Source organism: Carcharodon carcharias, chromosome 23 (genome assembly GCF_017639515.1).
Source record: "Carcharodon carcharias isolate sCarCar2 chromosome 23, sCarCar2.pri, whole genome shotgun sequence".
NCBI lineage: Eukaryota > Metazoa > Chordata > Chondrichthyes > Lamniformes > Lamnidae > Carcharodon > Carcharodon carcharias.
Genome location: NC_054489.1, coordinates 30702687 through 30724369, shown reverse-complemented (window position 1 = coordinate 30724369; position 21683 = coordinate 30702687). Strand labels below are relative to the sequence as shown.

Genomic DNA, 21683 nt, shown 5'->3' with positions numbered 1-21683 from the left:
GAATACAGTGGTGCAAATTAAAATCTTGGTGTTTTCACATTAAATCCATTAAGCACAATGCAATGATACAATTGTTTCAATCTGTATTTGGAGACTGGTTAAGGGCTTGAGAAAATCTCTAAAAGAGCAAAGGACTTTCAAGTTACAGCTGCCATATACACATAACCTCATTCTGAATTTTGGGTTTTGGCTAAACTCAGAAGCTGAAATTAATTTTTATCTGGGTTGTAAGATTTCAATTACTCATATCCTAATTTTAAAGCAGACATTGTAACTTGGCAATTTTTTTTTTTAAACAGCCCCTAATTCCGAATATAGGACTTGGTTAAGTAGTTTTCAGTAGTAAAAGTAGGTACTCTGAATCTCAAGGACCTAAAGCCACGTGGAATTCAAAGGATAAAGAGCCAGATGTTGCACATGTACAAGTTGACAGCAGAGAATTAGGCAGAAGCAGTACACTGCAATATTAGACAGTAATGATTATCACACTAAATATTATTGTGACAGGCTGTATAATCACCAGCACAGTTCATCAAAATTTGATCAGCTCCTGATTTGCACAAAGGTATTGGGACCATAGGCCTTTTGTGATCAAATATTGAGTGATGCCCTTGTGCATCAGACTAGAGGACATTCTGTACAACAGACGCCAATTATTGAAAATTGTTTTTATTTGAACTTTGAGACCAAAAATATGAAACAACAATGTATTTTGACTTTAAATATATCATTGTGTATTATTCACTCCCCAATCCAGGAAACAAACAATAACTGGATCAAATACAATGAGAACAAAAACGATCAACGCAGTCTTACCCCCAGTCACACTCGCCTCAGCATATAAAGCGAAAGTGCTATAAATATTGTTTTCAAAGTTCAAAACAGTTAAATGCACGTCATTGCTTTCCTCCTTCTCTAGGGACCTAGAAAACAGTGGATTGCTGATGCGAGTCCTGTTACAAAGCAAGCAATGCAGCATCTGAAACTGCATCTTGACCCCATGTGTTCCTTCTGTCAAAGCCTATAGAATTGCCTGAGATATGAAATACCTGTGAACCCAGACAAGGATCAGCTGCCTCTAGGGTGTTTTTCATGAATAGTGCTCATTTTGCTTATTTGTGGCTCCAGGAAGCGGAACCAGAGAGCGCAGGACAGAAATGCCCCTTCAACGTCAAGCAAACTGATTTCTGTTTTACATCTATACTAAAGATAAGTACAAATACATCTAGATTCAGCCATGACCACTTACTGATTATATCACAAAGATCTGGCATCTTGCTCCAAAAAGTTGGAAAACTCAGTCACTAAATCACTTCCATAGATGGCATTTAACAACTCCCCATAAATTGTCAAGGCTACCTCTGTCACCTCTTATGCTATACATCACTTCCAAAGTGAGAAATCAACCAGATGACGACCTATGGATGTAGAAAGACTACTCTTGCCCCTCAATGTCACAAAGACTACCCAAATGAAATCAAAACTTATAGTACAGGTATTTATAGGATTAACCGATACCTTATTCTGCTATAGAAGCTCATCTTTTTCTACCCTTTAACTCAGTAACTGGAGTGGACTCTATTTATAGGGAATTCTAGCATGGAACAAGCCATTGGCCCAATCAGTCCACATTTTTTTTTCATTCTCCATAGAAGCAGTAATCCTATCTCATGTGTCCATTCTATATCCTCTGTTTGCCCCTTTCTTTCAACTACCTATTTGTTTCAATTACTAATTGCAATGGCGTGTTCCAGTCTCAGAACCATTTGCAAAAACTTTCTCCTGCTCCCCATCTAAATTTCTCACATTTAATCTTTTACCTATATTGACTTTTTCTGGATCCATGATGACTAAAAATTGTTTTATGTACTCTGCTCCAACCATTCATAACTATAAACACCGCTTTCAAATTTAATACCTCATCTCCTCTGCTCTAACAAGAACCATTTTGATTATTTACCTTCAATGGTGCGCACAGTAATTCCAACGATATAAAAACGTACAAAATATATTACAATAAAGACCTTGTTTAATGCTTTTATTTTGAAAATAGATGATTATTTGTTTCTTGGAAAACTTCCACAACAGACAAAAGTCATACTGTGAACCATGTGAGACAATGGGCAAAGAACAGATGGCTCACTGACATGGGCTGTCCATAATAAAATGTAATGAAATCAGATTGTGGTGGGTTAGTTTCCCAACATGTAATGTACCATTTCTTTCTCCCTCCCAAGTCATTACTAAAGATCACTTTGCACACAGTACAGTTAAATGTAAATTAAAATGGCATTAAATAAGCTGTGCTCAATTTCACACAGACTACAGTAAACTTTGGGCAGTAGCAAATAGGAATTGCTAACTACTTTTGCTTCAAAGTACAGAAGCTGGAGTTAAAAATAATCTCTACAGTTAATGATTTTTTTATATGAATCGGTTCTTAATTGTTACCCCTTATTACATTTTGGGAGCTTTTTTGAAACAATTTAAAAACTTGGGTATTAAAAATAGAACATGCTGGAAATACTCAGGTCAGGTCGATGACCTTTGAACGTTAACTCTGTTTCTCTCTCCATACATGTTGCCAGACTGACTGAGTATTTTCAGCTATTATTTCAGATTTCCAGCATCTGGATTCTCTTGCTTTTATAAGGCTTGAGTAGGATTGAAATAAATGCCTTTGAGGTGTTTTAAACTGGGTCATGTAGACTAGCAATCAAATGATGAAACTTTAAGTTATAATTATATAATCATATCAGTATCCAAATTGTACAGAACCACTGACCTTTTTCATGGCACTATAGACAATGTCATTTTAAAACATGAGGACAGGAGGCTTCTGGAATTTTTCATAAAACAATTAAAAATGGAGACAAATGCTATAAAAACTCATGTAAGCAAAATGATTGAGAAGGCACTACACACACAGACACAATATAACAAAATTAACAAGAACAATTTTATCTTTTTAGAAATTCAGGATTTTTGCATAACAATCCATGCCAAATTTTGACAACCATAATCAGTACTAGAACTTTATTGATAGCATTTGCAAGTCAAGCCTGATACGAGGTCATACTTAATAAACATATCCATGATAATAAGTTAAGTATTACACAAAGTGCGGGTGTAAAACTTTAAACTACTCACATGGGCATACAAAAAGTTTGGAAACAAATTGTTATTTTTTAAAAAATGAACCATTCCAACATTTAGATGACATAACAGCCATATCAAGGAATTTAAAAATCAATAAATCAAGTTCATAATTGGTGATGAAAATCTTCTGATTAAATAATGACTTCAGTGTTTAGTGATGAGTTTTTTAGTTGCCTTTCCATATTTGGCATCTAAACCAAGCCCTGAAGAGAGAAAAAAGGAAAATAAAAACAATTTTAGAGAGATTAATGCAGGTTTAATAAAAGGCATTTCATGCTAGATTCTCCTAATCTAGGCAAATTTGGCAGCCAAAAAGAAGAGATTACCATTTTTACTTATGGATTAAGAGGGTTGGATGAGCAAGAGGTTTGAGGAATTTCCAAAACAGACAAGGAAGTTACACGGTTATTCACATACAGGAACGTGAGCTTAAAGATTTAGAAGTGTGATTAAGTTACGTAAATAAAAAAATGTTCAAAGATAAAACAGTATTATAACTCTACAACACCAGAACATGTGAACGCCTCAATCACTGGGGACTTCAGTAAAATACAGATGGTATTAATAAGACATGAACACTGAAAATATAAACAAAGATCACCTCCCTGTAGGGGGTGGGGCAAGCTTTTGTTCAGTGCTTTTCCCTTATAATTAAGGGGTTCAGCAAAATAATGACCTAATCTGTGGGTTGGTATTACAACCTAATAGTCATTGAGCCAAATGCTGAATTACCGGCACTTATGAGAACTGCCCTAATTAAATTGGTATTTTGATGTTCATATTTTGTAGGCTTCTGCTATGAAAAAGTTTACATCACTTACCTAAAAATACAAAGACAGTGCCTAACCACTGCAAAGAGCTAATCGGATTACCAAAAATAAGTACAGAACCAAGGATAGTAAAGAACTTTCTGGTTGTAGTAATGATTGAACAGGTTAAAGGTCCAAAGTAAACAACAGTCATAAAGATGAAACTCTGGAAAAGAGAAAGACATACTTTAATATAAGTGCTGAATTTCTATCACTTAACTCCCCATTTGTAGCAAGAGGATGTATGCAAAAATTATTTGCTGTTTACATTAAGTAAATGTTTACTTGAAATTTTCTCAAATGTATATTTTGTGAGCCTTTAATGTTCCACAGTAATACAAATGATACTGACCTGGCCTAGGGCACTAGTTAAACTAAATAGAAGTATCTGGTAGAGAATACTGGAGTGGCGCTCAATGAAATTCAGAAATTCCCATAATTCTCCAGTACACAGGACACCTGCAAGAAAACCAGGAACTGTTAATGGAATGAGGACTCATTTGAAATTTCAAGTAGTGTATGAAAAGTGATAGGTAAAACAGTACTGCGTGAACAGCTTAGATACGTAATTTACACAACGTACCTAGATACATTTTAGATAGCAAGGAAGGGAAATTAGAATTAATGGCACCCTTGATGCACAAATGGAAAGGAACAGAAAGCTCCATTTATTTCTTTCACATGCAATTTCTTTCCAACAAATTAGCTCTGGATGAAAACACAGCAGCAAAATAAGCTGTTAAAGATTGATTAGTTTTTTTAAAATCCCTCTAATTTGCTTCACATTTTTAAATCTTAATCTGAACCAATTTTTCAGGTCAACTATTGAATCAAAGTAATAAGACATTTTTTGTACTAATATTTAAAAAATTCCAAGCAGTAAATGTGTAGTTCTTTGAGGAGCCACACCCCTTTCTCTGCAGCTCTGCAATCTGAATGTCCAATTCCAATAGCAATCTGCATGCTGAAACATTCTTGAAGATTCTTTCCTGCTTTCTTTATATACTGAGCATTTTTCAGGTTTAATAAAATTCAGACAACTTTTTTATATTGGCAAAATATAAATTTTCACACGCCAGGTGGCAAAGAACCAGAGCTCAACATAATTTGAACAGAAGACGACATTAATGCCATCCAAGACAAACAGACTTAGTGCTGAAGAAAGGGGAGTACTTTTCCATACAATTTATATAACACACAAAAGCTTTGTGCCAGAAAAATCATGCCAGACTACCTTTCATGGATCAAGATACCATGAAAATCTAGCACTAACCTTTTCGTGTACAGTAATTAGCTATCAAAGTTAGAGTAATCATCCCACACTGAACAGTAAAAAATAACAAGCATTAGGAAGAAAAACTATTCTACAGGGTTGGGAACAGGCCAAATATACTGGCATCAATTCTGAGGAAAGGACATGCTCTAAGGGGATCTTACTGACAGATGCCACTGGATTTCATGTGGGAAATAGGACATATTCTGTGAACTAATGTTGGAGCCCTAGTTGCTCTAAATTTATTCAGATAAAAATGTTATTTAAATAGAATGTACTTTATCTTCAAAGTATTCACTTCTAACACAAGAGGTACACTCATTGGTTTACAAACATAACCTATCCTCAGTTTGATTAAATGTATTCACCAGCACATGAATTGAACTATTCCATAAGGAAGAAAAAAGCCATTAGCAATCAGAACATATATTCTACTTTTCACGTGCCACTGTGGATTCTTAACTTTCATCATCACCTCCTCCAACAGTATAAATTTTGATACATTTTAGAATGACAGCCAATAAGAGCAACATTTACTGCTATATGGCTTGGGGTTACCACACTTATGATTCTAGCGAGAAGTGGGCCAAGACCAGGTACCGATGGCTTCCCCATATCCGCAAATCCCCTCTAACCCCATCCCCCCACAAACATTTATTAAATGAAATACAAAGCATTCCCATGTCAAACTATGTAGGATTATTGCTCTAGAGGAACGGATAAATGTATGCACGGAAATATATGTTAGGCATGGAATAATTGCTTTCAAAACTAAGGTCCATGACAGCAAATGTCTACAGAAAGATGGGACCGTGCTACAGAGAAATGCCAGAATGCACCCAGAGAAGAATATCTCCCCCAATATTTACAGACTCTAAACTCCTTTTCTACATGTCACAAATACTACAAACATTTATCATTAATCTGTGAACACAAGAGAAAGAAAAAAAGATGGATTTGCATTTATATAGTACCTTTTGCAACCTTAGAGCATCCAAAGAACTTTACAGCCAATTAATTACTTTTTGAAGTGTAGTCAGTATCGTAAAGCAGGAAACGCTGCAGCCAATTTGGGCACAGCAAAGGCCCTAAAACAGCAATGAGAAAAATGACCAAATTATCGTTTAAGTGATGTTGGTTGAAAGATAAGTATTGGCCAGGAAACCTGAGAACATTCCTGCTCTTCTTGGAATGGTGTAATAGGATCTTCTACCTGAGAGGACAGACGTGGCCCTCAGTTTAACATCTCACCTACATGTCAACACCTCATAGTTCAGCACTCCCTCAGTACTGCACTGGAGAGCCCATCTAGATTTCATGCTCAAGTCCCTAGAGTGGGACATAAACCCACAATTTCTGACTCAGGGGTGAGAATGCTGAAACCTGAGCAAATCTGACACATTAGCATAGTGTAGTTCATTAGGCCTTTTAACCATAAGTCGAGAGCATTACTTGCCCAGGCAGAACTCTATTTGGGTTCAAATTTCAAGCAAGCCAAGCTATAATATAAACCTATCACAATTCAGATGCCTTTACTTGAGCACCCTCTTGTGGATTAGAGAAGCATGTGTTAATAAATATGGAATGCAACTATCAAAACGTTGAAGGCATGCAAACTTTTCACTGAGAATATAATACAATTCATAAACAAACAAAAACTGTCTTACTGCAGATATACAAGGCCTTGGTGAGACGATACCTGGAGTGCTGTGTGCAGCTTTGGTCTCCTTACCCAAGGATAGACATGCCATAGAGGGAGTGCAGCAAAGGTTCACCACTGATTCCTGGGGTGGCAGGATTGTTGTATGAAGAGAAATTGGGCCGACTAGGCCTGTATTCACTGGAGTTTAGAAGAATGAGAGGGGATCTAATTGAAACGTATAAACAGGGCTGGCTGGACAGACTGGATGCAGGGATGATGTTTCCTCTGGCTGGGGGGGTCCGGACCAAGGGGTCACAATCTCAGGATACAAAGTAGGCCATTTAGGACTGAGGTGAGGAGAAACTTCTTCACTCAGGATGTGGTGAACCTATGGAACTCTCTACAACAGAGGGCTGTGTAGGCCAAGTCACTAAATATACTTAAGGAGGAAATAGATAGATTTCTGGACTCTAAAGACATCAAGTGGTATGGGGAAAAAGCAGGAGTATGGCGTTGAGACAGAGGATCAGTCATGATCATACTGAATGGCAAAGCAGGCTTGAAGGGCCAAATGACCTACTCCTGCTTCTCTTTTCTATGTTTCTATGGGCAGCTGTGAATCACCACACAATGTGTGCTGTGAAAATTATAAAATGTGCAGCAGCTATCATTTTCCATTCCCCTGCCCAAAATTTACATTTCCAAAAGCTCATCAATAAGCTTAGCTTTTAATCTTGAATTTAACTGTAGCAGCCAGTGCACTCCAGCTTTCCTAAAGAGGTTTCCAATGTATATTGACATGAAATAACTCTTCTGGGAGTTAAGTCCAAATCTGACTTCAGGGTGCACTGAATTCCAAAGGTACAAGACCATCTCTAGGAGCTGGTATCTCACCACTTTATACATGCTGAAAGTGTAGTATAATCTCAGCCCAATGTAAAACTCAGTTTTAAATGTCATATACTACATTCTACTCTTTAATCCTGCAAGTGTCTCTCCATTCTGCACTCTCTCAATGTTAAAAATTAGCTGTCAAGGAAGCAAAATTGTACATATGCGTCCAAGCTCACAAACCGTAATCCTTATGCAAAACCAGTAACTGCAGTACAAGAGCAACCAATATCATGAAGTAGGCAATAAACAGTTTTCGATAATAAAGTTTAATAAATCACAGAATTATATGGGATATACGGAACAGAAACAGGCAACTCAGCCCAACCAGACCAGGCCCTATTTATGTTCCCTTGAGCCTCCTCCAGTCTTTCCTTATCCAAATCTATCATCGCAAACCCCTATTCTCTTCATCCTCATAAGGTGGACTAGTTTTTCTACTCTATTCACTTCAACCTCAACTACTCACTGTGGCAGCAAGTTCCACATTCTCACTAGTCTTTGGGTAAAGAAGTTTCTTCTGAATTTCCAATTGGATTTCTTGGTAACTACCTTCTATTGATGGCCTCAAATTATGCTCTTCTCCACAAGAAGAAACATTCTCAGTATCCACTCTATTAGTTCATTCCTCAGCCTTCTTTTTTCAAGAGAAAAGAGGCCCAAGTCAGTCAATCCTTTCCTGATATGTACACCCACATATTTTTGGTATCAACTTTGTAAACCTTCTCTGCAGTCTCTCCAGTGCTTCTATAATCTTTTTAGAGTACTGCGTGCAGTTCTGCTCACCGTATTAAGGTGTGGTCTAACCAAGGTTCTTTCCCTGTTTTTCAATTCTATCTCTCCACAAATAAACCCTAGTGCTTGATTTGCTTTCTTTATGGCCTTGCTAACCTGTGGCTTAATTTTTAGTGATTGGTGTATTTATACTTGCGATCCCATTCTTTCTCTACCCCACCTTGACTTGCATCTACTAAGTGACTTCCTTATTCCTCCCCGCAATTTAGTGTCATCCACATATTTAGAAACTGTTTTTGATTCCAAAGTCCAACTCATTAACATACATTGTGAACAGTAGTGGTCCCTGCACTGGTCCATGTGGAATAACCCTGCTACCAGTGAATAACTACCCCTTATTTCCACACTCTGCTTTCTGGCTCGAAGTCAACTAGCAATCCATACTGCCACTTGTCCTGATTCCACACTTTCTGACCTTATTCATTAGTCTATTAATGTGCCCCTTCTCAAAGGCCTTTTGTAAATCCAGATAAATTGCAAATACTGTATTACCATTGTCTACCTTCTCTATTGCCTCAAGAAATTCAACAAGTTTGGTCAAGCAAGATTTTCCCTTTTGAAATCCAAGCTGATTATTCATTACTTTATTGTTTTGTTTCTAGTTCTTCTTCTATTCTCTTTTTTTTGTAGGCACTCCATTTTTTTCCTACTACTGAAGTTAAGCTGAACGGTCTATAATTCCATTGACATGTTCTGTTCCGCTTGTTAATTATAGGTATTACGTTGGCTTTCCGCCAGTTCTCTGGCATTGCACCTTTCTCTAACAAATTATTAAATATGTATAGTAAACCCTCGGCTATCTCTGCCCTAGATTCTTTTAAAATGCTTGGGCGCAGGTGTTTTACCCTCTTTTGAGTTTGATTAGTTTTTCAGTACATCTCCTTCTTTATTTTAAATGCACTTATCTTTTTACTTATCATCCAATGCCACGTTCACCTGTTCTATCTTCCTGGTAAATACCAAAGCAAAATAATTATTTAATAGTCACTTGGTAATACATAACTGGAGTGTTGCTGAAAAATAAAGACATGCTGTTGAAGCTTTTCATCTTGCACGCATCAGGCCAAATGCACGAATGCCAAATTGCAAAGAGAGCAACAATTTATACTGCATTAGAAAAAAAGAGAGCTGACTGGTTGGCAAGTTGACTGATTGGTCAAGGCATTTTTTTTACTCATTCATGGGATGTAGGCAGCACAGGCTAGGCCAGTATTAATTGCCTATCCCTAATTACCCTTGAGAAGGTAGTGGTGAGCTGCTTTCTTGAACTGCTGCGGTCAATTTGGTGCAGGTACACACACAGTGCTGTTAGGGAGGGAGTTCCAGGATTTTAGCCCAGCGACATATTTCCAAGTCAGAATGGTGAGTGGCTTGGAGGGGAACTTCCAGCTGGTGGTATTCCCACGTGTCTGCTGTCCTTGTCTTTCTAGATGATTGTGGTCGTGAGTTTGGAAGGTGCTGTCTACGGAGCTTTGGTGAGTTGCTGCAGTGCATCTTGCAGATGATACACGGTCAGTGCTGAAGAGTGAATGTTTGTGGATGGGTTGCCAATCAAGTGAGCTGCTTTGTCCTGGACGGTGTCAAGTTCTGGAGTATTGTTGGAGCTGCACTCATCAGGCAAGTGGAGAGTCTTCCATCATACTCCTGACTTGTGCCTTATAGATGGTAGACAGGCTTTGGGGAATTAGGTGGTGAGTTATTCACTGCAGGATTCTCAGCCTCTGACTTGCTCTTGTAGCCTGTGTTTAAATGCTAGTCTAGTTTAGCTTCTGGTCAACAGAAACCCCCCCCAGATGAGGACAGTGGGAGATTCAGCAATGGTAATGTCATTGAATGTCATAGGACAATGCTTAGATTCTCTCTTGTTGGAAATGGTCATAGCCTGGGACTTGTGGACAAATGTTACTTGACACTTGTCAGCCCAAGCCTGGGTATTGTCCAAATCTTGCAAAATTTGTACATGGACTGCTTCAGTATCTGAGTTGTCACAAATGGTGAACATTGCACAATCAGCTAACATCCTCACTTCTGACCTTACGATGGAAGGAAAGTCATTGAGGAAGCAGCTGAAGATAGTTGGACCTAGGACACTACCCTGAGGAACTCCTGCAATGATGATCTGGAATTGAGATGATTGATCTCCAAGAACCACAACCATCTTCCTTTGTGCTACATTTGACTACAGCCAGTAGAGTTCCCACCACCCCCCCACCGCAACTCCCATTCAGTCCAGTTTTGCTAGGCCTCCTTGAAGCCATTTTCAGTCAAATTAAGCCTCAATGTCAAGGGCAATCACACTCACCTCTGGAATTCAGCTCTTTAGTCCATGTTTGAACCAAGGTTATAAATGAGGTCAGGAACTGAGTGATCCTGGCAGAACCCAAACTGAGCTTCAGTGAGCAAGTTATTGCTCAGCAAGTGCTGCTTGACAGCATTGATGACCCCTTCCATCACTTTACTGATGATCGAGAGTAACTGATAGGGCGTTAACCGGCCAGGTTGGATTTGTCCTGCTTTGTGTACAGGACATATCTGGGCAATTTTCACATTGTTGGGTAGATGCCAGCATTGTAGCTGTACTGGAACAGCTTGGCTAGGGGCGTGGCAAGTTCTGGAGCACAAGCCTTTTGTACTGTTTTGTACTGTTGCCAGAATACTGTCAGGGCCCTTAGCCTTTGCAGTATCCAGTGCCTTTAGTCGTTTCTTGATATCACAGGAGTGAATCAATTTTTTTAAAAAAATTCATTCGCGAGATGTGGGCTTCGCTGGTTAGGCCAGCATTTATTGCCCTTCCCTAATTGCCCTTGAGAAGGTGATGAGCTGCCTTCTTGAACCGCTGCAGTCTATGTGGTATAGATACACCCATCGTGCTGTTAGGGAGGGTGTTCCAGGATCTTAACCCAGCGACAGCGAAGGAACAGCGATATATTTCCAAGTCAGGATGGTGAATGGCTTGAAGAATTTTCAGGTGGTGGTGTCCCATGTGTTCCCTTGTCTTTCCAGATGGTAGTAGTCATGGGTTTGGAAGGTATTGTCTAAGGAGGCTTGTTGAGTTCCTGCAGTGCATCCTGTAGATGGCACACACTGCTGCCACTGTGCGTTGGTGGTGGAGGGAGTGAAGGTTTGTGGATGGGCTGCCAAACAAGCAAACTGTTTTGTCCTGGATGGTGTCAAGCTTCGAGTGTTGTTGGAGCTGCACTCATCCAGGCAAATGGAGAATATTCCATCACACTCCTGACTTGTACCTTACAGATGGCGGACTGGCTTTGGGGAGCCAGGTGGTGAGTTGCCCATCGCAACATTCCCAGCCTCTGATGTGCTCTTGCAGCCACAGTATTTATATGGCTAGTCCAGTTCAGTTTCTGGATAATAGTAACCCCTCCCAACCCCAGGGTGTTGATAGATCCAGCAATGGTAATGCCATTGAATATCATGGGGCAATGGTTAGATTCTCTCTTATTTGGTCATTGCCTGGCACTTATGTGGGGTGAGTGTTACTTAAATTGGCTGAAGACTGGCACCTGTGATGCTGGGGACCTCCGGAGAAGACCGAGGTGGATCATTCACTTGTCACTTCTGGCTGAAGATTGTTGCAAATGCTTCCACCTTATCTTTTGCTATGGATTATATTCAAACATAGGGATGTGTCCTCTGCAAGCAAAAGGAACATGTCCAGGCATTGTGCCTTTTTTGAATTAAACAAAAGCGTGGGGGACAATAGATCCCTGGTCCATTCTTCATGGCAATGCCTTGACCAGAGTTGACTTGCCAATCAATCAGCACCCTTTGTCATACAGTATAAATAGTTGCTCCCTTTGAAATTTGGCGTTCTTGTGTATGGCCTGGCGCATGTAAGATGATAATCTTTGACAATGTCTCCTTTTTCAGAAATATTCAAATTATTTAATATCATGTCACTATTGTTATCTGTGATATTATCCTGTCAATCCCTTAATGGCCCTATTCCCATTCTAGCCTTCCTTTTTTATTGATGTGCCTGTAAAATATTTTGCTATTTTGTTTTATGTTCCTTGACAATTTAATTTCAAGGTTCCCCTTTGCCTTCGTAAGCTTTTTTTCAAACTTCTCTCTTAACCTCTTCATATTCTTGCTCATCATGCACTCCTCTGTTGTCTATGTACACACATGCTTAAGGGTGTTGCAACAACTTTTGGTAAGTAACCTAATGGAAGAGATTAAATGACAATGCTGGGCATATGCATCCTTTCTATTTTGAAAGGAAAAGGTTGTTTTCCTAATCCTTCTTTTTCTTTAATATCCATCAACGGTAGAATACTGTTGCCAACAGCAGAAAAAGTGATACAGCATGTAAGACAAGGTATTATGTTCAGTGCTAATGAAAGGAAATCACATGCCCTACAAGAAGCTTTTGTAAGGACAGCATCCCCTTCCTACCTTGTGGGGTTGCTCTACTCATACACAGAGGATGAATGGACCCTCAAAGGTATTTCTGCAACTGAGATCCCACAAAACATTCATCTTAAGTTAAAATAAAAGCAAAGTACTGCAGATGCTGGAGATCTGAAATGAAAACAAAATCCTGAAAAACTCAGCAGATCTGGCAGCATATGTGGAGAGAGAAACAGAGTTAATGTTTTGAGTCCAATATGATTTCTTTAGAACTGAAGACGTCGGAAAATGATGGGCCTTGTGCTGTCGAAAAAGGGGGGAGGGGCAGGTAGAGCAAAAAGCAAAGAGAATGGTAATGATAGTGTTAAGGACACAAAACATTGGTCCAGGGTAGGTGTTAATAGCAGAATAAAGGTCAGTGCTGTCTGATAGCAAAAACACAAGAAGATGATGATACAGACTGGCACTTGGGGGCAAAATGATCAAAATGGAGGAGAGAGTTCATGATCTGAAGTTGATGATCTCAAAATTGAGCCCTCTAAGCTCTAAAGTGCCTAATCAGAAGATGAGGAGCTAGAGGTAAGTGGAGAAGGGAGGGGATCAAGAAAAGGATCCTTTGAATGCTTAACAGAGCACAGAACAGCACAGTCCAGTAATTTGCTCAACACACAAACCGATTTAAACTGAAGGAGGAGTATTTCCCACAGTACTAACTGGGAGGTGCATTATGGTTACTGCCTGTCTATCTTGTCCCGCACACTTTCCATCTGTCACAAATTTCTATTCTGTATATTGCTTCAATTTACTGCAAGATACTTTTCACTTCATAAAACATTTTTTAAAAATGCCAAGATATATTTACAACATTTTTACCTATTCCCAGGAAAAAACTGGACCAAACATTTATATTCAGCATCATCTGGTTTGAACCAGTCTGGAAATTAGCTCGCATGTGATCTTGTGCAACTCCAGTCAATCCATCCAAGGTCAAGGAGATTAACTGTAAAAAAAAAATTGAATCAATGTTTGTTATGCACATTATGTATTTAAGCACAAAGTGATAGGCGTAGGGTAAGTCGGTAGCAAATAGTAGGTAGCAAACAGAGTAATTCCTTAGTATTGGGAAATTCTAATTGGAAAGTGAGGTGTTACTAGAACCGTTGAATGGACAGAAATGGCAGCTTTAGGCTTCACAAAAACATTTCAGGCAATTGAGTTAAGCCTAAGAGTTGATAAAGAGACTGTGAGAACTTAAACGAAGTTGGCAAATCAAGATTGGAAAAGCAGAAATCAAGAAGGCATAGTATTCAAATGTGAGAGAGGGTGGGGTCTGGTGATCTGTAACAGATTGGGAGACCATCCATCTACTGTACGAATGATGAAAGCAAAATACTGCAAATGCTGGAATTCTGAAATTAAAACGAAAGATACTGGAAAAACTCAGCAAAATGTTAATTCTGCTTCTCTCTCCACAGATGCTGCCATTCCTGTGAAGTTTTCACAGGGTTTTTTGTTTTTATGGCTCATTCAATGCCTCATTAAGAAAAAATCAAGGGCACTGGACAATGTGAAGTCTAAGAACTGCAAGTAGACCTGGGTAGCAAGTTTTTAAATTTAGCTTGACCATTTTTAGGCTACTTTCATATTGTATCCACTGTCGCAAACTAGCAAGATCAAGGAAACCATTTGGAGACTAACTTTAAGGTGAAGAAGGCATTTTGTATACTGTGTGCTGTATCGTGTATTAACCAAAGGTATTAATCAGAATTACTGCATTAAGATAACCACCAGTCAGCAACAGATGATTGAATAAGCAATAAGCCTTGAGTTACAATTAATGAATCAATAATTAATCAGTAGTTGTATTAGAAAGAATGGGTTTAACACTAAGTCTGTAAAAGCCTCTAATTGATTCTAAGCCTCTGTGTTCATGAAAAGAATGTGCGAAGCAGATAAAACATGCCAGCTGTGAGACCTTCAGGCTCTGATTAGCCTTAAAAATGTAGCATGACCTTAAGAAGAACCAAAGTAAATGAAGCACTATTTGAAATTTCATGAAAGCAAATGTATAGGATCAGATAAAGAGAAAGTACAAAACAGTTCTATTGCGCTCCTGCCTACGGTAATGAGAGCAGGTGACATAAGTAATTGGGAATCAAATTAAATTTACTTAGCAACAGAAATGACTAAATATTATGTTACAACAGGGTTAAGGTAATGGTCGTTAAGGGGTTTAAAGTACAGGTTCTCAGTGGATTCTTTGCTAGCCAAGTACTGAAGATTCCAGAGGCGGAATTCCAAGAGAACTACAGCCAAAGGAGTTGTTCCAAGAATTGTTGCTTCGATTGATCACCCGCAAGATTTGTAAAAATCATTCCCTTAAAGTATACCTTTCTTCCTGTAATAAACTTTTAAAAATTTATTATCCAAGGAGTCCTGTCTTGCCTTCATTGGTTAAGTCTTGTCCGAACCCATGAATCCCTTCCAGAACCATAAGGTGCCCCCTTGTCCTCACTTCTCACCCCGCCAGCCTTCACATTCCATGGATCATCCTCCACCATTTCCACCAACTCAAGCATGATGCCACCAAACACATCTTCCCCTCAGCACCCCCCAACCCGTCAGCATTCTGTAGGGACTGTTCCCTCCATGATACCTGGTCCACTCCTCCAACTCCTCATTCCCTTCCCATGCAATCGCAGAAGGTACAACACCTGCCTCTTTACCTCCTTCCAGTCCAAGGTCCCAAACACTCCTTTCAGATGAAGCAGCATTTCACTTCCACCTCCTTCAATTTGGTCTACCGCATTCACTGCTTCCAATTTGGCCTCCTCTACACTTGGGAGACTAAACACAGACTGGGTGACCGCTTTGCAGAACATCTTCGCTAAGTCTGTAAGATGACCCAGACCTTCCTGTTGCTTGCTATTTCAACACACCGTCTTGCCCTCATGCCCACATGTCCATCCTTGGCCTGGTGCAATGTTCCAATGAAGCCCAACGCAAACTTGAAGAACAATACCTCATCTTCCGATTTCCGGACTTAACATGGAGTTCAACAACTGCAGACCATGACCTCTCTCCTCCATTTCCACCCCTTTTTAAATCCACTTTTCACAGAGCACTGACCCTTGTTTGACTATTAACGTATTCTGCTATCTTACCTTTATGCCACCAGCAGCACCTTCTTTTGTTTTTAACACTACCATTAACACTCCCGTTGTTTTGTGTCCATGATATCTTTCTCAATTTCTTCTGAGCTCCCACCTATCCCTTATCTTCTATTTTGCTCCAACCCCTTAAACAGTATAATATCCATCACATTTCTACATCTCTTTAGCTCTGAGGAGTTGTCATTGGGGCTTGAAACATTAACTCTGTTCCTCTCTCCACAGATGCTGCCAGACCTGAGTTTTTCCAGCATTTTCTGTTTTTATTTCAGATTTCCAGCATCTACAGTATTTTGCCTTTATCTTAGTATTTTATATTTATTAGTAAATAGCTACTTGAGGTGGCTGAAATCAATTAAGTAACAGTAACAAGATCAGATAACAAAAAAAACTCAACATCCCAGCTGCAGTGCTGACATCCTGCATACACCAAACTAAACTATTCCAGCAGAGCTATAATACTGGTATATATCTGGCAAATATGTAAGAAATCCCTAACACAGAAATGTCTCATCTTAACCAAGCACTTGGCTTCTTTCCTCCTTGGTGCAAGCACAGAACTTGCCTATTTCAAAAGTTAACAGGTATGAATCTTGTAATTAGAAAGCACTATAGTGGGACCTAACACATTAAATTTATTCATTCATGGGATGTTTGCAGCGCTGGCAAGGCCAGGAGTTATTGCACATCCCGAACTACCCTCGAAAGGTTGGTGAAGTGCTGCAGCTCATGTGGTGAAGGTACTCCCACAGAGAGGGAATTATAATCTTGACCTACCGATGATGCAGCAGCAACAATCTACTTCTGAGACAGAACGTAAAATGACTTGGAAGGGAACTTGGTGATGTTCTCTTAATGCCTGCTACCCTTGTCCTTCTAAGTGGTAAAGATCGCATGTTTTGGAGGTTCTGGTGAAAAAGTTTTGATTTGAGTTTCTGCATCATGTAGATGGTATGTACACCAGCCACATTCCTCCAATGGTGGAGGGAGTGAATGTTTAAGGTGGCGGTTGGGATGTTAATCAAGTGGGCTACTTTGTCCTGGATGTCGTTGGAACTGCACTCATTTAAACTAATGGAGGATATTCTATCACACTCCTGGCTTGTAGGTGGTGGAAGGGCTTTGGGGAATCAGGAGGTGAGTCACTCATTGTAGACTCCACAGCTTCTGACCTGTTCTTGTAGTCTCAATATTTGTGTGGCTGGTCTAATTAAGTTTCCTGTCAATGGTGACCATGATCATGGGGAATTCAACAATAGTAATGCCACTGAATGTCAAGTGAGGTGTTTAGACTTTCTTTTATTGGAGATGTTAAACATCTGGCACTTGCGTGGTGCAAATATTGCTTGCCACTTTTCAGCTCTCAACCAAATGCTGTCCAGAGGCACTAATAGTTTAACTGTCTGGGGATTATGGAATGGAACTGAACGTTGCACAAGCGAACCTTCTCGCTTCTGACATTATAACGGAGGGAAGGTGATTGATGAAGCAGCTGAAGACGATATGGCCTTACAGCCCTGGTCGAGGAACTCCTGCAGTGATGTCCTGCGGTTGGGATCATTAGCCTCCAACAACCACAATCATTTTGAGTATTTCTGAAAAAAGAGACATGTCTAAACTTTTTGTCTTGCACTCATCAGGACACTCACAAGAATACTAATACAAGGGGAAACAACCATTTATACTGTATGAGAAGAGAGTGCTGATTAGTTGGCAAGTGACATTGACATAGAGAATGCACCAGTGATGGTAACTGACAGTTAACAGCCAAGACAGGAGGATTGTATCAAACAGCATGTCCTAGCTGCTGTTCGCAACAGGCAGGGTACAGACTGTACCCAACCAGCCCATGCATACAAAACTCAAACCAGTGTCCAACATTAGATGTGATTCCGCGATTGAGGATCATTTAGCAAATGTTGTCCAATGTGCTCAGAACTACAGTGACAACCAAATTTAAGATCGTCAGTCGGACTCACAGTGTGGCTCATGTGTGTGTACTGGAAGCTACATATATTAATACACCGGGCTCTGTTCTTTGCAGACAGAAAGAACATATACATACATTGTAACAAAAACAGAATTATCTGGAAAAACTCAGCAGGTCTGGCAGCATCGGCGGAGAAGAGTTGACGTTTCGAGTCCTCATGACCCTTCAACATATTTTGTTTAGCTGAAAGAGGCACAATGTAAGTGACAGCCATTCGTTGACTAATTCTTCAGGGCAGTGCGCCTTGACCAATCACGGTCAATCTGCCTGGTTTGAATTTCAAACAATGCATGGCAGTTAACTGTCAGTCACCATCACTGGTGCATTCTCCATGGCAATGCCACTTGCCAAACAATCAGCACTCTCTTCATACAGAATAAATTGTTGTTTTCCCCTGACATTGGTATTTTTGCAAGTGTCCTGATGAGTGCAAGACAAAAAGCTTAGACATGTCTCTTTTTTTCAGCAATACTCAATTTCTGTACTACCAAACGATTATTCACAATCATCTTTCTATGTGCTAAGTATGACTCCAGCCAGTGGAGAGTCTTCCCCCTGTTCCCATTGAGTTCAATTTTGCTAGGGCTCTTGATGCCCCACTCAGTCAAAGGCTGCCTTTATGTTGGGTGTAAACCTTAGCTCTAGAAATCATCTCTTTTGGATCAAGGCTGTAACATGGTTTAGAGCAGACAGTCCTGGCAGAACCCAAACTGAGCATCAGTGAACAGGTTGTTAGTGAGTCCATGTTGCTTAATAGCATTGGTGGCAACTCCTCCATCACTTTTATGATGGATTAAGACTAGGCTGATGGGACATTATGCTGCACCACTACAGCAAAGCATCACAATCCCCTCGTTTTCAAATTCCATGGTCTTGTCCGTCCTCATCTCCAGCCTCCTCCAATCCCACAAATGTCTGAGATAACCTCACATCTTTAATTCTAGCCTCTTGAGAATCCCTTATTTTCCATACCTTTAGCTGTTAAGGGCCTAAGCTCTGGAATACCCTCCCTAAATCTCTCAGCCTGCCTCTGTCTCTCGCTTTCCAACCTTTAGATGCTCCTTAAAACTTATCTCTGACCAAACTTTTGGCCATCTGTCCTAATATCTTTTTATGTGATTCATTGCCAAATTTTGTTCTTTCATGCTCCTGCATCATGTCTTGGGATGTTTCACTACGTTAAAGGTGTTATTGTAACAACTCTGGAATTCAAGTTTCATTGTTGCTTGCTTCAAAAGGGGTTGTGCATCTACTAAAGCTTGGAATTTCCATTATACCAATCAAATTGAAGATCGTCAGAAGTCCCACAGAAAAGGTATAAATAGCTATAAATGGCCAAATCTCTGGGGTTCCACAGACTACAGAAGAACAGTGCAGATGTTCAAGGCCTCAGCGTTGAATGTCTATCTAATCTATAATTATTTTTAATTGGATGTTTATTATTCATTTAGGCTCTGGCCATCACTGAGTATAAGCTTTCAGCAGAGCCCATTGTTTACTTAAGCAAGTATTCCCAACTTTACAATCTGGGCTTTCATTTGATTTTTAAAGAAGTTTAAAAACAATTTTTGAACAATTTTTTTTAAGTTATGCCGATCTCTGAAATGGGCAGTTGAAGCCAGGAGAAACAACAGAAATATTTTAAACAAAAACAAAAATACCTGGAAAAACTCAGGTCTGGCAGCATCTGTGGAGAAGAACACAGTTAACGTTTCGAGTCCGAATGATCCTTCAACAGAACTAAGTAAAAATAGAAAAGAGGTGAAATATAAGTTGGTTTGAGGGGGGTGCGACAAGAAGAGCTGAATAGAGGGTCAGTGATAGGTAGAGATAACCAAAAGATGTCACAAACAAAAGGACAAAGAGGTGTTGAAGGTGGTGATATTATCTAAAGGAACGTGCTAATTAAGGGTAGAAAGCAGGACAGGCAAGGTATAGTTAGCCCTAGCAGGGGTGGGATGGGGGGGAAGGGATCAAAATAGGCTAAAAGGTAGAGATAAAACAATGGATGGAAATACACTTAAAAATAGTGGAAGTAGGTGGGAAAAGAAAAATCTATATAAATTATTGGAAAAAACAAAAAGGAGGGGGAAAATCAGAAACGGGGTGGGGATGGAGGAGAGAGTTCATGATCTAAAATTGTTGAACTCAATAATCAGTCCGGAAGGCTGTAAAGTGCCTAGCTGGAAGATGAAGATGAGGTGCTGTTCCTCCAGTTGGCGTTGAGCTTCACTGGAACAATACAGCAAGCCAAGGACGGACACGTGGGCATGAGAGCAGGGTGGAGTGTTGAATTGGCAAGCGACAGGGAGGTCTGGTTAATGCTTGCGGACAGACCGAAGGTGTTCTGCAAAGCGGTCACCCAGTCTGCGTTTGGTCTCTCCAATGTAGAGGAAACCGCATTGGGAGCAACGAATGCAGTAGACTAAGTTGAGGGAAGTGCAAGTGAAATACTGCTTCACTTGAAAGGAGTGTTTGGGCCCTTGGACGGTGAGGAGAGGGGAAGTAAAGGGGCAGGTGTTGCACCTTCTGCGGTTGCATGGGAAGGTGCCGTGAGAGGGGGTTGAGGTGTAGGGGGTGATGGAGGAGTGGACCAGGGTGTCCCGGAGGGAACAATCCCTGCAGAATGCCACCAGAGGGGGTGGAAGAGAAGATGTGTTTGGTGGTGGCATCATGCTGGAGTTGGCGAAAATGGCGGAGGATGATCCTTTGAATGTGGAGGCTAGTGGGGTGATAAGTGAGGACAAGGGGGACCCTAACATGTTTCTGGGAGGGAGAAGAAGATGTGAGGGGGGATGCGCGGGAGATGCGCGGGAGATGGGCCGGACACGGGCCAAACACGGTTGAGAGGCCTGTCAACCACCGTGGGTGGAAAACCTCGGTTAAGGAAGAAAGAGGACATGTCAGAGGAACTGTTTTTAAAAGTGGCATCATCAGAACAGGTGCAACAGAGGTGAAGGAACTGAGAGATTGGGATGGAGTCCTTACAGGAAACGGGGTGTGAGGAGCTGTAGTCGAGGTAGCTGTGGGAGTCGGTAGGCTTGTAATGAATATTGGTGGACAGTCTATCACCAGAAATTGAGACAGAGAGATCAAGGAAGGGAAAGGAAGTGTCAGAGATGGACCACGTGAAAATGATGGAGGGGTGGAAATTGGAAGCAAAATTAATAAATTTTTCCAGATCCAGACGAGAGCATGAAGCAGCACCAAAGTAATCATCGATGTACCGGAGAAAGAGTTGTGGGAGAGGGCTGGAGTAGGACTGGAACAAGGAATGTTCCACATACCCCATAAAGAGAGAGGCATAGCTGGGGCCCATGCTGGTACCCATAGCCACACTTTTTATTTGGAGGAAGTGAGAGGAGTTTAAGGAGAAATTGTTCAGTGTGAGAACAAATTCAGCCAGACGAAGGAGAGTAGTGCTGGATGGGGATATCTTAATGTCTGCTTTAAGAAAATAAACCTATATAGAAAAAACATTAGACCAAACAGTTTTTGACAACTTGAGAGAATGGGGGAAATAGAAAAAAAAAGTCAAGTGGATTTAAAGTGTTATCTGCTAAAAAAAAAATTAAAGCTCACA

The 21683-nt window shown here is 40.2% G+C and overlaps 1 protein-coding gene across 1 annotated transcript in view; it reads right to left on the bottom strand.

The window, feature by feature from the left end:
- Positions 1-653: 653 nt before the first annotated feature.
- The window catches only part of slc35b1 (solute carrier family 35 member B1), a 40847-nt gene continuing 19817 nt past the window's right edge, over positions 654-21683 (bottom strand). The window contains exons 6-9 of the mRNA XM_041173533.1: positions 13814-13940; positions 4321-4427; positions 3981-4134; positions 654-3362 (exon numbers count right to left, since the gene is read on the bottom strand). Coding sequence (XP_041029467.1) covers positions 3304-3362; positions 3981-4134; positions 4321-4427; positions 13814-13940 — 447 coding nt within the window. The 3' untranslated portion in view covers positions 654-3303. The remainder of the gene's footprint in view (positions 3363-3980; positions 4135-4320; positions 4428-13813; positions 13941-21683) is intronic.